This window comes from Miscanthus floridulus, chromosome 15, assembly GCF_019320115.1.
Source record: "Miscanthus floridulus cultivar M001 chromosome 15, ASM1932011v1, whole genome shotgun sequence".
NCBI classification, from domain to species: domain Eukaryota; kingdom Viridiplantae; phylum Streptophyta; class Magnoliopsida; order Poales; family Poaceae; genus Miscanthus; species Miscanthus floridulus.
This window is the reverse complement of record NC_089594.1, coordinates 43733816-43750062: the sequence shown is the minus strand read 5'-3', so window position 1 is coordinate 43750062 and position 16247 is coordinate 43733816. Positions and strand designations below refer to the sequence as shown.

Here is a 16247-nt window from a genome sequence, read left to right as displayed (position 1 = left end):
TCCGCCGAACCCTTGCACACTCTCACGCTCCTCGATCCCCTCCGTACTTCCTCCAAAGCAAAACCCGCCGTCATACCATCTAGCATGAGCATCTCACATGAATCTCCATCCTCTCTAAATTGTAGCTCCTTTTTAATTCCCAAATCTTTCAAATCAAGCCTAGCTTTAGCTGTATCTTTTGTCTTGCCCTTTATATTGAGAATTGCCCCAATTAAGTTCTCACATACGTAGCTAGGCCAAGTCTAAGGTTTCTTGCATCCTTTGCAAAATCTGGATATTCACGGTCGAAATCTTGCCATGCCTCACCATCAGCTGGGTGGCTCATATTCTTCTCAATGGGCTGCCGCTTTAACATGTGCCATTGTGCCACTTTTGATGCTTCTTTGGTCGAAAACATCATCTTTAGCCTAGGTGCCAATGGAACATGCCGCAAAACTTTTTGTGGAATCTTCTATCTTTCTGCGCCTTTCCATCTCGAGAGACCACAAACTGGGCAATTGTCATGCTTGGCATATTCCTTTCTCAACAGCACACAATTATTGTAGCACACATGTATTGATTCATAACCAAGACCTAGTTCCTTTAGAATACTCTTTGCTTCATCATATGATTTTGGGAATGTATTGCATTCTGGGGAAGCTTCAGCCAATAGCTTCATGTGTGCAGAAAAAGCAGAATTGCTAATCCTATATAATGACTTTATATGAAGAAGCCTTACCACAAATGAGAACCTTGAAAATTTGGTACAGCCAGGATAAAGTTGACGCTTTGCCTCTCTCATTAGAATTTTCAAAAATGACTCTTACGAGGTTCTTCAGCGCCAACTTCATTTTCTACATCCAGTCTTGCTTGTGCCGCTGCAGTCTGTAGGTCTCCTAAAATTCCTTCCAAACGATCACCATAGTTGTCATCCTCTGTCACACCTACCCCATGTGTGGAACAATCATTATTGTCATGCATATCAATAGGATGCTCAATAACATTGACATCTAAGCTCTCTCCATGATGAATCCACCGAGTATAAGTAGTTTCCATGCCAATCATCAGTATGTGCTTCTTCACAACAGCCTGTCTTTGGTACTTCTGACTAAGGCATCTGCTACAGGGGCGTAGAATTTCAACATTCTCATTGAATTTCCCTTGAATGAAACTCATAAATTCTTTGACACCATCAATGTATTCATGGGAAAATAGTCTGTTATGCACCCAACTTCTATCCATCTAATCAAACATTGCAGATAAACCACAATGAGCAAACTGCACCAATTCAAACGCTACATCCAACAAAATTAACAAAAAAATAGAAGAGATATACCTTGGGTGTCGGTGGGTGTTCAGGTGAGGCAGATCGGGATCTCCTCCGGCAGGAGGTAGGTGCTCAGCGATTGACGATTTCAGGCATGCTCGAGGTGTAGGAGTCCGCTCAATAGTTGGATCTGTCACTAGGTGGACGCATGGCCGCAATTGGCATCTCTCATTGGTGCGGCAATGGAGGGAGGCCAGGCGGTGCTACAGAGCTACAGGATGGCGTTGGACGGCGGCGGTGATGCGTGATGTGGCTGGTGTGCAGCGGCAATGCGGGATGACGCGGCAAGCGATGAGGCAGCGTTGCTGGACGACACGGCAATGGTAGGCAGCGGCAACGCGGCTCCTGCCTAATCTCGCCGTCGGCGGCAGTGAACTGAGTTCGTGAACGAAGTCTTGGCTAGTAAGTCCGTGAACATGTTCGTGATTGAGGAAAACTTACTCCTACATAGACAGAACAAAAGCAAAGAAGAATCTTGGTTTATATAAGCGAACCATTAGTCCAGTGGTAAGTCCGGTTGTTCTCAGCCAGCAGGTGATGGGTCTGATCCTCTATCAAGTGCACCTTTTTTTTTCTATTTATTTACAATTTAAATGCTGGGCAGTGCCGTGGGCAGTTGGGCACACACCAGCAGGCCGGCTGTTTCTAAGAAGAAAAAAAGAACCCAACACGACGACTGAATGGGCTGTTGGGCCACGCCGACTGAATGGACCACGCCATGGGCTCACACCAGCAGCCAATTAGTTAATAAAAGTACTTAAGTCCATATCTAGTCACATAGAAGAAGAAACTTAGTGGTAAGGCACGTCGCAAGTTTTGTTGCAGGTGTTGGGTTCCATCACGCGCGCCGGCGATTAAACGGAAATCAAACCGTGCAACTAACGGCGTTTATATCTTATTGTCAAGATCTCAATATAGGCATAGTAAGTACAGCCAAAGGATCAGGGCGAGGCTGAAAAGGCGGGATGGCAACTTTCCCACCCCGGCAACAGTTGTTATAAACAATCTTGTCATCATGGCGCGAAGACTCATATTTGGCCCTCTCGCCATACCACAACACAGCATCACAATGACGGCACCGATAATCTGAGGGGCCATAATAGGACATATCTTGATAAGAGGCTATAAACCAAGGTTTTAAAAAACGGTCACCTAGAGACGATGAATAGGAGCAACGAGCCGTCCAGGGACCGAAACAAGGATAGGAGAGCACAAATCATGTTGGTTCAGAAAGAGAACATGAAAGGCCAGGAGTTATGCTTACTAATCAAGTAAAGGAGCTATGCAGTGGGACATACAAATTTGAGGACCACCAGTGTTTACAGTGATATTTCCACATAGCCCATTAATCCATGCAGTCTCTAGTTGACAATGGCAGCTGCAAATTTACCATGCACTTAAGTTATTATACAACTGAAGTTAGGTAGCCAAAAAAGACCTACCTATGTGCAGATAAAGTAGCATGGCTGCAGTCAACACTAATCATGAACTCTCATGTGTGATGTGATACAGGAAAAAGGTTGCTTTCAGATAACTTTCAGAAACAAATGGTTGAATTGACAGAAGTTGTACTTGCAGAAATTCCTGACAATATATTACCTGTCAGACCATACTTGCGTAGAAAACCATATGTTGTTGCAACATCCCAATCATACCTAGTAGAGAAACAAGGATCAGAGGTTCTGAATCTTGTAGGAGGTTTTGTTAATTCACTCCGGTTTTATCACCAAACTGACATAGCAAAGACAATGCACTGTCAAAGTTACAGGTAACCATAAACACAAATAAGCCTAAAGTATACCGAGATACTTCACCATCAACAATTGATCCCAATAAACTGATATAAAGTAGTACATGCAAAAAGTTGACGCAACACACTGGACCTATGTATATACTTTGTGGTGACTATAATGGCAAGGCAGAGAATCTGACATTTTACTCAAAAAGAACATGTAACATAACATTATAGGGAAGGAGAAATGAAACTGAAAGATGGAAGGAAAAATGAAACTGAAAGACCCGCTTACTCACCTGGACGGCCAATAGGGTAGAAAAGCAGCACCTCCACTTAATTTCACATAATGCTTTAGTGGCAAGAGGAAACCTGCAGAAGCTTCCATGTACACGTATGATGTTTTCTGAAATCAACATATACAATGGCACTTGTTCCAAATCATTTTGCAGTGGGAGAGTAGTTTCAAGATCTTTCATTGATCTTTCTGTCTAAGGCAGCGGTGGTCACTACATTACAAACAACAACAACTTTATCAGCCCTGGCAAATCATATGACAATATGGTAACTAAGTTTAAGCATATCAGGAGACTTAATTTTTTTATCTCAGTATGTACACTATGCATTGAAAAGAAACATTCCTAAAAGTGGCTCACCACTGCATGCCAAAGTGCCTCAGTTTATTAAGAATAACAAAAAGAACAATATGTGTGTGTGTGATGGCTCATGTCACTCCATAGGCCAAATGGCTCAGGTCAATAAAGGCGGAATAGAAATATATTTAAAAACAATGATAATCATAACTGCATATTCTCATATGGCATATTCTGACTGCTAGTGAAATATGTTCGACAAAAAAAATTGGCAAATAGTAATGGCATCGAAATATGGTCAGACTTATCAGATGCACCTCACAGGCACTATCATGGTAAAATTATTTTCCCAATACACGATCAGCAATGGCACGTGCATCGACAATGGCATATCATGAGAACTAAATACATAAATGAGTAGCATAGGCATGGTATTGACATATGGTAAAATTGGAATGGCTACATAATCGGCAATGGCATATGCTTAGCATAAATTAAACAAATCAGTAACATGGATAAGACAATTCGGATGAGATGTTGATCCAGATTTAGGGCTAGCTTACCGCGCAGGCTGCTGTAGGGATCACTGTAATCACACGTACTGCTATAGGGATCTGAGAGAAGAAAGCAAAACAAAATTAGGGATCGTCTCCACGCAGGGCGCCGCCGCCAGGGGTGGTACCGGCGCTGGGCGGTCGCGACGTGGAGCACAGGAAGTTAGGGTTTCATCGGGATGACACGCGGCGCTGCAGGAGGAGGTAGCAACGGGTCGCAGCGACGCCGACGGACACCAGCAGGGCCCGGTCGCGCCGCGCTGTGGGCAGGACGGCCACGTGGCATCACGCTGCATGTCCGACAAGGCCTCGCACGGTGAGCCGGCAGCGTTGACCCACCCAGCATGCGGCGACGCGAGGGGAGGAGGAGGAATAGGGCCTCGCCGCGTCGGGAGAGAGGGAGAGGGAGAGGAAGGGATGGAAGGGGGCGGCGCGTGCGTGCGGCGCATCACTGGAAAGGGGCGGTGAGCGTCGCGGAGAGGTCGAGGGAGACAGGGTTTGCTTTCCTTTTTTATGGTACGACGGGAGGCTTCGAGAGGTGATGAGAGGCAGCGGACGCGGCTGCGCTGTAGCGACCGGTGGAGTCAATACCAAGCGTCGATCGAAGAATCGGACGGCCAAAGGATTTCAGGCGACATGGCCACCCTGCGGCCAAAGTCTTCTGCTTTGATATATACTAATACTAATGCAAAATGTTTTTAGTTTTACCATATGTATCATATACATGCAACAAAGTAATTTAACAAATCTGTCTTTTGGGTTTGATTCTTTCCGCAATCATATTTTTATGTTTCTTTGCACTAAATATATGATAGCGGGCTTATTGTTTTGGGCTAACTAGAGTATGACGAATTTAAATTCATGCACTGTGACGGTCTCAATAAAACCACCACGAGTTAGCGGGCCGAGAATATCTACTGGTGCACATCCATGACGGAAAACAGATAATCATCATAGATTGTGCCTGTTAGTGATAGTCTCAAAATTCGTCACCGAGAATCCATCATGGATTAACAGATTTCTTGTAGTGATATGTTGCAAGTGTATGTTACAAATGTTTCATCTGTTTCAGACGTATGTTGCAGAATCGCTTCATGTTGCAACATTAGCAGGCGCAGAAAACGGACGCATGCGGAGACGGTCCCGCGAGTGCAACGGTCCAAACATGAGCGGCAAGCGAAGCGGGTGTGGGTGGTGCCCACCTGCATGCGCATCAGTAGGCACGAGATGGGCATAAGCAGGCACGAGGCGCACAACTGCATGCGTAGACGCACTAGCATGCAGGGGCGGGTGTGCAGGCGCGAGTTGCATGCGGGGCAGCCTTTTTTTGGAAAAGGCGGGGCAGGCTTAGCAGCATGCGTGGCAGGCGAGGCGAGCGCGAGAGTCTGGACGGGGTCTAGCATCCAAACATCCGCGTGCTAGCCACGGGTGTTCAAGGTGGATGGGTATATACGTTTCCACCAAAAATAAGAAATAGGGATACATTTCAAGAAGAGTAAAATATACCGGTGGTCTCTAAAGTTGTAGGAATGTGTCACTTAGGTCCTAAATTTTATTTTTTGATTTCTGGGTACATCAACACCTATCGGGTGTCAGTAGAGCTGTACATGTCCAAACGGGTGCATACCCGGTCCGCTATCCTTCCTAGCTAGCATGCCAAGAAGGATCCCCTTGGATATGGCCCGAGATTTGCCGCCGTTTTATTGACCCATTTTGCAGAAGAAATCCCTGCTCTTTTGTTAATTTTTTGATCCGTCTCATTTTAGCTCTTGGTCATAAAAAATCCACCCTCCATGTCCCCCAAATCACAGTGGTAGAACCCTAGCCTCCGCTTCTCGGTGGATTAGTTGTTGTTGTCTCCCCTCTTGGCTGAATCTCTCTCCCTCCCTTTTTGTTTCTCACGCCTTGTTTAGTTCGCGAAAAATTTTCCCAAAAAGTGCTACAGTACCCATCACATCGAATCTTGCGATACGTGCATGGAGCATTAAATGTAGACGAAAAAAAAACTAATTGCACAGTTTGGTTGGAAATTACGAGACGAACGTTTTGAGTCTAATTAGTCTATGATTGAACACTAATTGCCAAATAAAAACGAAAGTGCTACAGTATCCAAATTTCCAACTTTTCGCGAACTAAACAAGGGCTCAATCTTCTAATCCGCCTATTCCCGTCGACAATTTGGTTATGCCCATGGATTGTACCTCGAGTTCTTCAGGGCCGGCTCGGCGGAAAGAAAAGGTGGTGCTCCCTCTGATTGTTTGCTTCTACTGCAACATACGAAAGGTTAAGGATCTCACGGACAACTAAGAATATGATGGCCGCTATCTTACCAAGCATGATGATGAGTATAATATTGAGTTGTTTTTTGCCTGGGTGGGTGGAATTTGGTGATTTTGACCAAATTGTTTGCAGTGTGATGGATCTAAATGCGACTTTTGGTATTTGAAAAATGATTACGAGCAGATGTTGATGGATAGAGGCTATGTGCCTGCCAGTTGCCAATATGAGATACGTGCAGGATCGCCGATATCCATCTATATTTGATCTGGTTTCATCCCTACAAAAGAATATAAAGTGTGTTTGACACACAACTGGTTGAGGTCGCAATTCGCTCTCACCTTCCCACCCGTGACCCGTCCAACGCCGCACTTCTCATTTCTCTCTCGTCTTCCCACGTGATGTCGCAGTTCTCCCTCGTCTTCCCACTTAACCAACGCCGCACTTCTCTCTCCCCCTTCTCAGAATCGAGCATCGGCGGTGCGACCGCATCGAGCGGCGACGGCGTGGCCACGTAGCGGCCCGGCGTCGAGCGGTGGCATAGTAGATCCGGCACGGCGCCATCGGATCTGGCACGGCAGAGGCAGATCCGGACAGCAAGCGTTGTGGCACGACAGCAGCAGCTCCACGGCAAGTGCTCCGCACAGCTGCTACGAGGGTGATTTTGTTTTCTGAAGAGACGGACTTTTTTGCTGACTCTGTAAATCTTTATTAGCGGTGACGACGTCTCGACTGCGCATGTGTTGCACGCCTCCCAAAATGTTTTTTATGCCAAAAAGGATTCGGTAGGAGCGTTACACTACATGAAAAAGTCCCTCTAGGCACGCTTTTATAGTAACACACACTAATTAATTCCCTGATCATTTGTTTGTCCTTCGTATTGGGAAGTGGACAGCAAGGGACTAATCTCGTATACTCCGTACCTATTTGAGCATAGCCAGGTCGGTATTTGCCCACCATGCAGTTGCCTGTACTTCTATGTACAGTATTCTCTTTTTTTAGAACGTTAAGCAGCTAGTACTTCCATGTATTCTTAATGACTGGTCGGTGTCACGAGCGACAAACACTACCGGAAACCCGAGTGCATCCCCTCGGACATTCGATAAATAAATTCTTTATCGAGTGCTATCCTAAAAACACTCGGCAAAAAAAAAACGCTTGCCAAAGAGGGGGGTTTGCCGAGTGTCAAATAAAAAACACTCGGCAAATAGAGGTTTACCGAGTGTCAAAAAAAACACTCGGCAAAAAAAGAGTTTTGTCGAGTGTCCAAAAACAACACTCGGCAAAGCAAAAAAAAAAAGAAAAAAAAAACCCACCCTCCCCTCCCTCACGCACACACCCACACCCCCTCCCCTCCCTCCCAGCTCGCTCCCTCCCATCCTCTCCCACGTGCGGCCGGTGCCTCCCCTCCTTCCGCCGGCGGCCGGCCCCCTCCCATCCTCTCGTCGGCGGCCGGCCCCTCCCCTCCCTCTCTTCCCCGGCCCCTCCCTCACCGGCGGTGCCCCTCCCTCATCGACGGCGACGTTCCCCCCGGATCTGCCGCCCCTCCCCTCCCCTCCCTCACCGACGGCGCCCCTCCCCCGGATTCGCCGCCCCTCCCCTCCCTCACCGGCGGCGCCCCTCCCCCGGATCCGCCACCCCCTCCCTCACCGGCGGTGTGCTTGGTGGTGGCGGCGGCCGGTGGTAGTGTGGTGGTGGTGCTGGCGGCGGCGGGCTTCATGGCGTGGCGGCGGGAGGCAAGGGTGGCGGCGGCGGTGGGGCGATGGGGGCCGCGATACTGCCCTCGATGATGCTACAGGGGGCGCCGTTGTGCTGCCGCTCTCCCCGAGGTCACCGCGCGCGCCTCTCGCGGAGGATTAGATGTTCCTGTGGTCCATGGATTAGATGTATATCTGATTTTAACTTGCGTGCATTTCATTCTGAGTTCACATATCATTTTCTAGCAGTGTTGTGTTTACACCGATGCTTACAGAACATGTTAATATACTAGATATGTTAAGCTTGTTTGGTCCAAGGAAAACGAGGTAACAAACACAAGTAGAATGATGGATTCTATAAATACCCTCGGTATGAAATGAAGAAAAACGCCCAGGATGTACAAATTCATGCCTTTTGTTTTAACCGAGAAAAACTCTGCTTTAATTGAAATCCCAGAGCATGTGTATGATATTACATGTGCGGAGATAACTGCTTCGTTGCTTTAGTACTGAAAGTTAGCAAACTTCAGTAGCTGAAAAAGTCTACTAAAGTCCAGTTTTGTTGTAAAAATCTGGATCTGTGTTTTTTACTAGAATGATTGGTAGATTTAAATCTGTAGCACTTATAGCATTTGAAGTCTGTAGTAGCACTTATACCTGAGATAGAGGAAATGGACACAAGCATTGCTGATATAAACCATGCAGTCTGTGTTAGATTTGGATAGTTTTGTGCAGTTTGAAAAGCTGAAAGTTATTCTTGTGAAAACCCAGTTGATGTCATGCTAGCTAATTCATCCAAATTTCCTACTAACTACTATTTTCATTTTTTAGGTCATGATCTGGAACCTGAAAGGTCTAGCAGTTAGTGCCTTAGTGGCCTATTGAACTACTTCAGTAATTTCAGATGCATCTACTTAGTTATGGTTTTGTGGTACGATTCGATGCTGGGTAAAGATGGTGATATGCACTGCTCATAGAGTTCGGCAGATGGATAATTTATCCAACAATTGCTTCATTTTATTGCCAGAATACTCTATCGTTATTGTGATTGTGATGATCTCTTGTTGAATGTGCCTGTTATCTGATCTATATGTGATTTAGGGCTGCTAGTATTCTACAATGCCTCGTTGATGTTTTGGTTATCTTAAGTCTAGCAGTCCAGCTTGGTTGTGGATGTACTGAGTACTGGTTCGAGTTTGGTTGCTTGTTTCACATATTGTAATTATTGTGTCCTGCTAGCAGGTTCTACTGAAAACAGTACACTCTGTTTTTGAGAATCAGAGACATAGCATAGTTTGGAGCTATCTGTTCTTTTTTTTTATTTCTTTTTAATGACGAAGGGAGCTGCTATCTGACTAGTAGTTTATTAAGACATAGAACTACTTGCTGCTAATATTTGCCTTGCTGTTGATTTCTTGGTTTTGCAGCTAGTTTTGTTAGAAGAAACTAGATACTGTCGAACTGTTTAGGCAAAGGCCCCATAATCTGTTTCCTTGTGTACAATTTTTGCACGCCCATTTTCTTTTTGTGTCATTATGAAGCATGAATGCTTTCAGGGATATTTTTGGTGGGCATTGGATTTAAATTTAGTATCATAATGTGTTTTGAGTAGATTTTCCCCTTGACAGAATCTGCTGCCTTTCTTGAAGTTTAGATCGTCCAATGGTTGCTATAGTGGAGTGAAGAAGCTAGTTTCACGAAGAATGGAGTAGAAGACATGTGTATTGGGGTGCTAATGGTTTGACCTTCACTATTTCAGTAGCATAGTTTTTGATTTTTTTCTGGATGTTGATTCTTCTGAACTTATACCTGTCATTAGTCTCTTAAATTTATCATCTTCATTTCTATGTCCATATGGTTATTACGAGAATTATGTTGTCAGGAGCATGATGTGCATGCAGATATGGTGTATTAAGAGTGTTTTGTATGATAGCTATTAAACTAAAATATGCTGAGAAAAAAATTATTATTTTTCTTTGGAAAATAGGTTTGCCGAGTGTAATTCCAAAAAACACTTATCAAACAATAATGGTATGCTGAGAAAAAATTTATTTTTTTCTTTGAAAAATAGGTTTGCCGAGTGTAATTCCTAAAAACACTCGGCAAATAATAATCCTTTGCCGAGTGTATTTGAAAAAAAAACTCGGCAAGCCATTTTTTTCCGAGTGTTAAATTTGACACTCGGCAAACCATTTGCCGAGTACGCGATAAAAAACACTCGGCAAATAGTTATTTGCCGACACTGTAGATGTCATGTGTTGTTTGTCGAGTGTTGCACTCGGCAGAGCCTTTTACCGAGTGTTTTTTTTAGCTTTGCTGAGTGCCAAAATCACTGTTTCCGGTAGTGAAAATGCATGGCACGCCCTCATCTGGCCTCAGCTTTCGATTCGTTTGACTTTGACTAGTTGGTGTGGCGGCTTTGCTTCCGCAAAACATGCGACACGTCGTCGCTCCTCTTCCACGCTTATAAAAAAACGGAGAAGAACCAGTTGAAGCCATACTTAGCTTGTTCTTGCGAGCAGGATATCGATCAGGATCGGAGAGCTTAGCAAGCAAGCCTTGCTCTAGGTGTTGGGACACCGATCGATCGAAATACTCTATGGCTTTGCAAGACCTTGTGGACTGGAGGGGACGCCCGGTTAACCAAAAAAAGCAAGGTGGAGTCAGAGCCAGCGTCTTCATCCACTGTAAGTATATAATATAACAACATACATGCTCCTACTTAATTTAGTAAATGGTGAGAGGTCCATTTTTCAAACTTAAAATCATTGTGTTTATACAGTCCTCATTGTGATGTCGAATATGGCAACCATACCCATGATTATGAACCTAGTGACCTACTTGCATGGGACGATGCACATGGACGTGAAGGACGCCTCCACCACGTCCACAAACTTCTTCGGCGCCATCTGTTTCTTCTCCTTCTTGGGTGCCTTCATCTCCGACTCCTACATCAAGCGCTTCTACACCATCCTCATCTTTGCCCCAATCGAGATCTTGGTAAGTGGAGTTCCTACACAGTCGTACACCATATGGAACGCAGTAGTACTGCATCTACTTTAAACTTTTCGCAAATATTCACTTCATTAACATACATGAGGTTTAACTTTGGACAAAGTTTTTCGTCAAAACTTTTGAAACTTCAACAAATTAAATATCATGTTGCTATAGATATATTGACTGAATTGAAAACATATAAATGAAGTGCCATGCTCCTTGCTTGCCATGAGCAGGGGTACATGCTCCTAGCATACCAAGCACACTTCCCGTCGCTTCACTCGCCGCCGTGCGACATGATCAACAACCCCAGCGATTGCACTCCGGTGAGCGGCCGCAACCTGAGCCTGCTCACGCTGGGCCTATACCTGATCCCCGTCGGCGAGAGCTCAGTGCGCACGTGCGCGGCGGCGCTGGGCGGCGACCAGTTCGACGAGGACAGCCCGGCGGAGCTTCCCGGCAAGATCAGCTTCTTCAACTGGTTCGAGATCAGCATATCGCTGGGAGCGATGGTTGGGGTCGTCTTCTTGGTGTGGGTGCAGGACAACGTCGGATGGGACCTTGGCTTCGCGCTCGCTGCGCTCATGGTGCTCGTCGGCACGCTCGGCGTCGCCGTCGGCCTGCCGTTCTACCGGCACCAGAAGCCCGAGGGGAGCCCCATCACGAGAATCCTTCAGGTACGTAAGCTCGCCGTCACGCAGTGTGGAAGAACTTGATGAGATTTTGTCGTGGCCTACTGCAGGTTTTCGTGGCGGCGTTTAGGAAGAGGAAGCTACGGGTGCCTGAGAATCTGATGGAGATGCATAGTAAGGTCACTGACGGCACTGGCACGAGCGTTGAATCTATGGACACAACTGCTGGCCTCATGTAAGGCGGGCTTTCTTGTCCGATTCTTTCTATCTCAACGTCTTGCACAAAGCAACAAAATTATATAAAGATAGAATCAAAGTGACAAGAGTTCAGTAAATTTGGGGCACATCCTATTGCTTGTCACTGTCAAAAAAGTTTTCTCCCCCTTTCTTGGACACACCGTCTACAACGTGGTGGCCTCGGGCTTGACAATGTTGAAATTGTTTTTTTATGACGGTACTTGTACTGTCCAGGCAACCTACATTTGTGGATGAATAATACTCTTTTGGACTTTTCAACCAAAAAAAACATGGTAGTAATATGAAAATCTAATAATGGTACTATGCCCTTGTTTAGTTCGCGAAAAGTTTTTCCAAAAAGTGTTATAGTATCCATCACATTAAATCTTGCGATATGTGCATGGAGCATTAAATGTAGACGAAAAAAACTAATTGCTTAGAAATTGCGAGACGGACGTTTTGAGCCTAATTAGTCCATGATTGAACACTAATTGCCAAATAAAAACGAAAGTGCTACAGTAACTAAATTTTCAATTTTTCACCAACTAGACACGGGCTATATAATAGTACATTTGGTGCTTTATTGTCCATTTGTGTTGTGTTTATGCATGAACCATTTTCTCGCTTTTTGGCCCCTCGTGCACCCATAACTTTGACTTTTTATGTTTGCGTCCAAGGTTCCTTGACAAGGCGGCGGTGGACGACGGCGACACGCGGGCGTGGTCGCTGTGCACGGTGGCACAGGTGGAGGAGGCCAAGACCCTCCTCCGCATGATTCCCATCTTCCTCAGCTCCATCCTCGCCTACATCCCGTTCTCGCTGCTCCTCTCGCTCACCGTGGAGCAGGCAGGGACCATGGACACCAGGCTCGGCGGCATCACCGTCCCCCCGGCGAGCCTCACCGTCATCCCCGTCGCGGTCCAGACCCTCATCCTGCTGGTCTACGACCGCGCCGTCATGCCGTGGCTACGGCGCGCCACGGGGTACGCCGGCGGCGTGACGCACCTGCAGCGCGCGGGGGTCGGGTTCGCCTCCAGCGTCCTGGCCATCGCCACGGCCGCCACGGTCGAGGGCCTCCGCCGCAGGAGGAGCGGCCGGCCCATGTCGGCGTTCTGTCTGGCGCCGCAGCTCGTCCTCCTCTGCGTCCTGGACGTCACCTCCTTCGTTGGCCTGCTCGAGTTCTTCTACAGCGAGGTGTCCGCGGGCATGAAGTCCATCGGCGGCTCCCTCGTCTTCTGCATCCTCGGCGTCGCGTCGTGGCTGGGGAGCTTACTTATCCAGGTGGTCAACGACGTCACAGCTCGCCGTGGTGGTGGCAGCAGCGGGCGCGACCATGGGTGGCTCGGCGGCGCCAACCTCAACGCCAGCCGCCTCGATCTCTTCTACTGGCTCCTTGCGGTGCTGGGGCTCGTCTCTTTCGGTCTCTACGTGCTCTGCGCGTGGAGCTACACCTATAGGCATGATCCCAGGATGCAAGCCACCACAACGGATGGTTCTGATGTAGCCGATCTACACACCTGCTGATCAGTATCGAGTTGAATCACAGGAAGTACAATAGTATATCGACACGTATGGACCACACTTAAATCTTACGCCCCAAACACAAGGGTTGTTTCGATATTTCCAAGCATGAAGGCATGATGAAGCCAATCACTAGTTTGTATTATAACCGCCGTGCACCTTGACTCGCTGATTTTGCAAAAAGGCTCTGTCGGCTGGTATATAAGTCGTCTGTACTGATTTATACGGCTGATTTATTAGTAGAAAAAAATATTGTATCATGGTTGATAAGCCGGCTCATAAGCCGGTTTATTAGAGCACCGTCCCAAAAAGAATGACATTATGGCATACGTATTGGTCAAACTTTCTTAAATTTGAATACATTGGTAGAAAATACTAGCAACATTTGTATCTCTAAATAAGTTTATTATAAAAATATATTCAACAATCTATCTAATGATACTAATTATGTATTATAAATATTATTTTTTATTAGATATGATATTTAGGTCCCGTTCGCTTGGCTGGAAAAATAAGCCAAAACACTGTTCCGGCTAATTTGTTGTGAGAGAAAAATACAGTTTCAGTTGAAAAAATAAGCTGAAAAAGACGGATTATAAGATAAACCAATAGAGCCTTACAGCTTAGAGCTTTCAGTAATTAGAGGAATCCCCAGCCCAAACTGTAGGTACCTGTTCCACCCAACCAGCATCCAGAATCACCCAACCTATCCCGGCGCGTGGTCCTGGCCCCACAGCCCAAACCTGGCCACGTTGTTCAACCCAACCAGATAAGTAAAGCTCCGACACCCATTTCAAATTTATTTGAATCTCGTTTTTTTTTCTCCTCTCAGTTCTCTCAGCACGAGAGCAGCGAGATCCAAACGTGCTCGCCCACCTCTCCGCGGGACTTTGGCATTTTACCCATTATGAGAAATGGGTTTCGTAGTTTTACCATCCCTTAAAGTGGTTTCGCTATTTTGCCATTATGAAACAGATGCAACCCGCTGAAATACATTTGCGGTAGTTTTAGTTCGTGGAAAAAAAAGAAGACGACTCCTTCCATTCCTACCCCTGGCCGCTGTAACTTTCATCAGAACGGGTCGAACACAAAACGGATCGGCCCTCTCCTCCATCCCCAGCGCTGGCCTTCCCCATGCCGCTCCCTCCCCGTGCCGGCGCCGGCGCTGGCCTTCCCCACGCCACCCCCTCCCCTGCCCTGCCACCACGCCGCTCCAGGTGCCTCGTCCCGCCTCCGCCCGGCCATCCAGGTGTCGCCTCCCGCCTCCTCCCAGCCATCCAAGCGCTGCCGCCTCCCTAGGCCATCCAAGCGCTGCCGCCTCCCTTGCCGGCACAGGCCTGCCCCCACGCCTTCTTCTCCCCTGCTGGTGCAGGCTTGCCCCGCGCCTCCCCCTCCACTACAGGCGCCAGTCAGCACCGCTCCACTTCGGAGCCGCCCAAATGGATGGGAGCAGCAGTTCGACGGGGGCCGTCCAGAGGGCTAGGAGTAGAGTCATTCTTCCTTTTGTCCACTGCGACAAATGCAAATGCCGCATTGTCAAGGCATTGATGGCAAAGACAGAGAAGAACTATGGGCGCATGTTCTACATTTGTTGAACTCGAACGGTTCTATGATTTGTTCCATTTTGTTTGTAATTCATGTGTTGTATTATTCAAACAATTGAAATTTCTTTGCATTGGTGACAGATGGATGGTGGTGGATGTGACTTTTGGAAGTGGCAGGAGGACTATGAGCAATGGCTGGTTGATAACAAGCATGTGCCACCCTCTTATCAGCCTGTTTTTCAGAGCACTAAGATGCCACAACCAGAAGAACAGACCAAGGGAGATGGTGGACAACTAGAGCAGTTGAAGGACCTGACAGGAATAGCTAGAGAGATTGTGTTCTTGTTGAAATGCTTGATATTAGTTTGTGCACTTGTACTAGTGACCAATTTGTATGGAATTGTTAAGAGTGTATGATGAGTGTGCTTTTCTGTACTTGTAGAACTTGTGTGCTGAAATAAATGAATGGAAGTATTAGTGACTTGTATCATATACTGTGTCATGTGCCCAAATTTACTATGACGTGTCCAAATTTACCAAGAAACTAAGATGATCAAGAGTTGAGCCCTTTTCTGAGCTGCTTGCTGACCTGCTTTAGTGCTTGGTAGCACCAAGAGGAGAAATCAGCCTAGGCAATCAGTGGTGCCAATCCTTAATGTCCTGCTAAAGGGTATCAGCTGTCTGGTCTCATCTGCTTGATCACATTGACGGCAACATGCTGGGTGTAGCAGCCCATGCTACAAGAGGGTATCAGCTGTCCAGCACCAGTTAATATTAGCCAAACTGAAGCACAAGAGATAGAAAAAACAATATAAATGCCGGTTGAATTTGTAACATACACAATGTTTTGAAAGCAATTTCTATAGCAAAAACACAAAATTGCAGCCACACTTTAGATCATGCATCTGGAATGCTTTCCATGACTCCAACTCCAGCACAACAGCAACAGAAGAAGCAGTCAATAAGTGAGGTTCCAACAGGAGTACATAGATACAAATTTTGGATACATTCCCAGCACAACAGCAACCACACTTATGCATCTTTTGGCAAACAGAAGAAGCAGTCAACTTTATTTTGCATTGTCAAGTACAATTCCACATACTTCAGTTCCACAAGAAATATACATTGTCAAGTACAATACCACATACTTCAGTTCC

At 46.4% G+C, this 16247-nt stretch overlaps 2 protein-coding genes and 1 pseudogene across 3 annotated transcripts; 2 read left to right on the top strand and 1 right to left on the bottom strand.

The window, feature by feature from the left end:
• Positions 1 to 211: 211 nt before the first annotated feature.
• LOC136507431 (uncharacterized) lies at positions 212 to 1221 on the bottom strand (annotated as a pseudogene).
• Positions 1222 to 10681: 9460 nt separating this feature from the next.
• On the top strand, positions 10682 to 13842 carry LOC136509177 (protein NRT1/ PTR FAMILY 4.3-like). Of its 2 annotated transcripts, none has more exons than XM_066504007.1 (5): positions 10682 to 10846; positions 10993 to 11159; positions 11393 to 11833; positions 11899 to 12023; positions 12703 to 13842. In XM_066504007.1, exons 1-5 carry the CDS (start codon positions 10759 to 10761, stop codon positions 13547 to 13549), a joined length of 1668 nt encoding a protein of 555 aa, XP_066360104.1. In that variant the 5' UTR covers positions 10682 to 10758; the 3' UTR covers positions 13550 to 13842. The 2 variants fall into 2 exon arrangements, with proteins under 2 accessions (XP_066360104.1, XP_066360103.1); XM_066504006.1 differs by having other exon boundaries at positions 10942 to 11159.
• Positions 13843 to 14460: 618 nt separating this feature from the next.
• LOC136507430 (lysine-rich arabinogalactan protein 18-like) lies at positions 14461 to 15029 on the top strand. The gene is made up of 2 exons (XM_066502158.1): positions 14461 to 14469; positions 14622 to 15029. The coding sequence occupies exons 1-2, from the start codon at positions 14461 to 14463 to the stop codon at positions 15027 to 15029; spliced, it is 417 nt and encodes a 138-aa protein (XP_066358255.1).
• The last annotated feature ends 1218 nt before the right edge of the window (positions 15030 to 16247 follow it).

Coding starts and splice junctions, on each gene's coding strand:
- LOC136509177 (XM_066504006.1), top strand. CDS start 10,759: ATGGCTTTGCAAGACCTTGTGGACTGGAGGGGACGCCCGGTTAACCAA. Junction 10,847..10,941: donor AGCCAGCGTCTTCATCCACT/GTAAGTATATAA, acceptor GTGTTTATACAG/TCCTCATTGTGATGTCGAAT. Junction 11,160..11,392: donor TTGCCCCAATCGAGATCTTG/GTAAGTGGAGTT, acceptor TGCCATGAGCAG/GGGTACATGCTCCTAGCATA.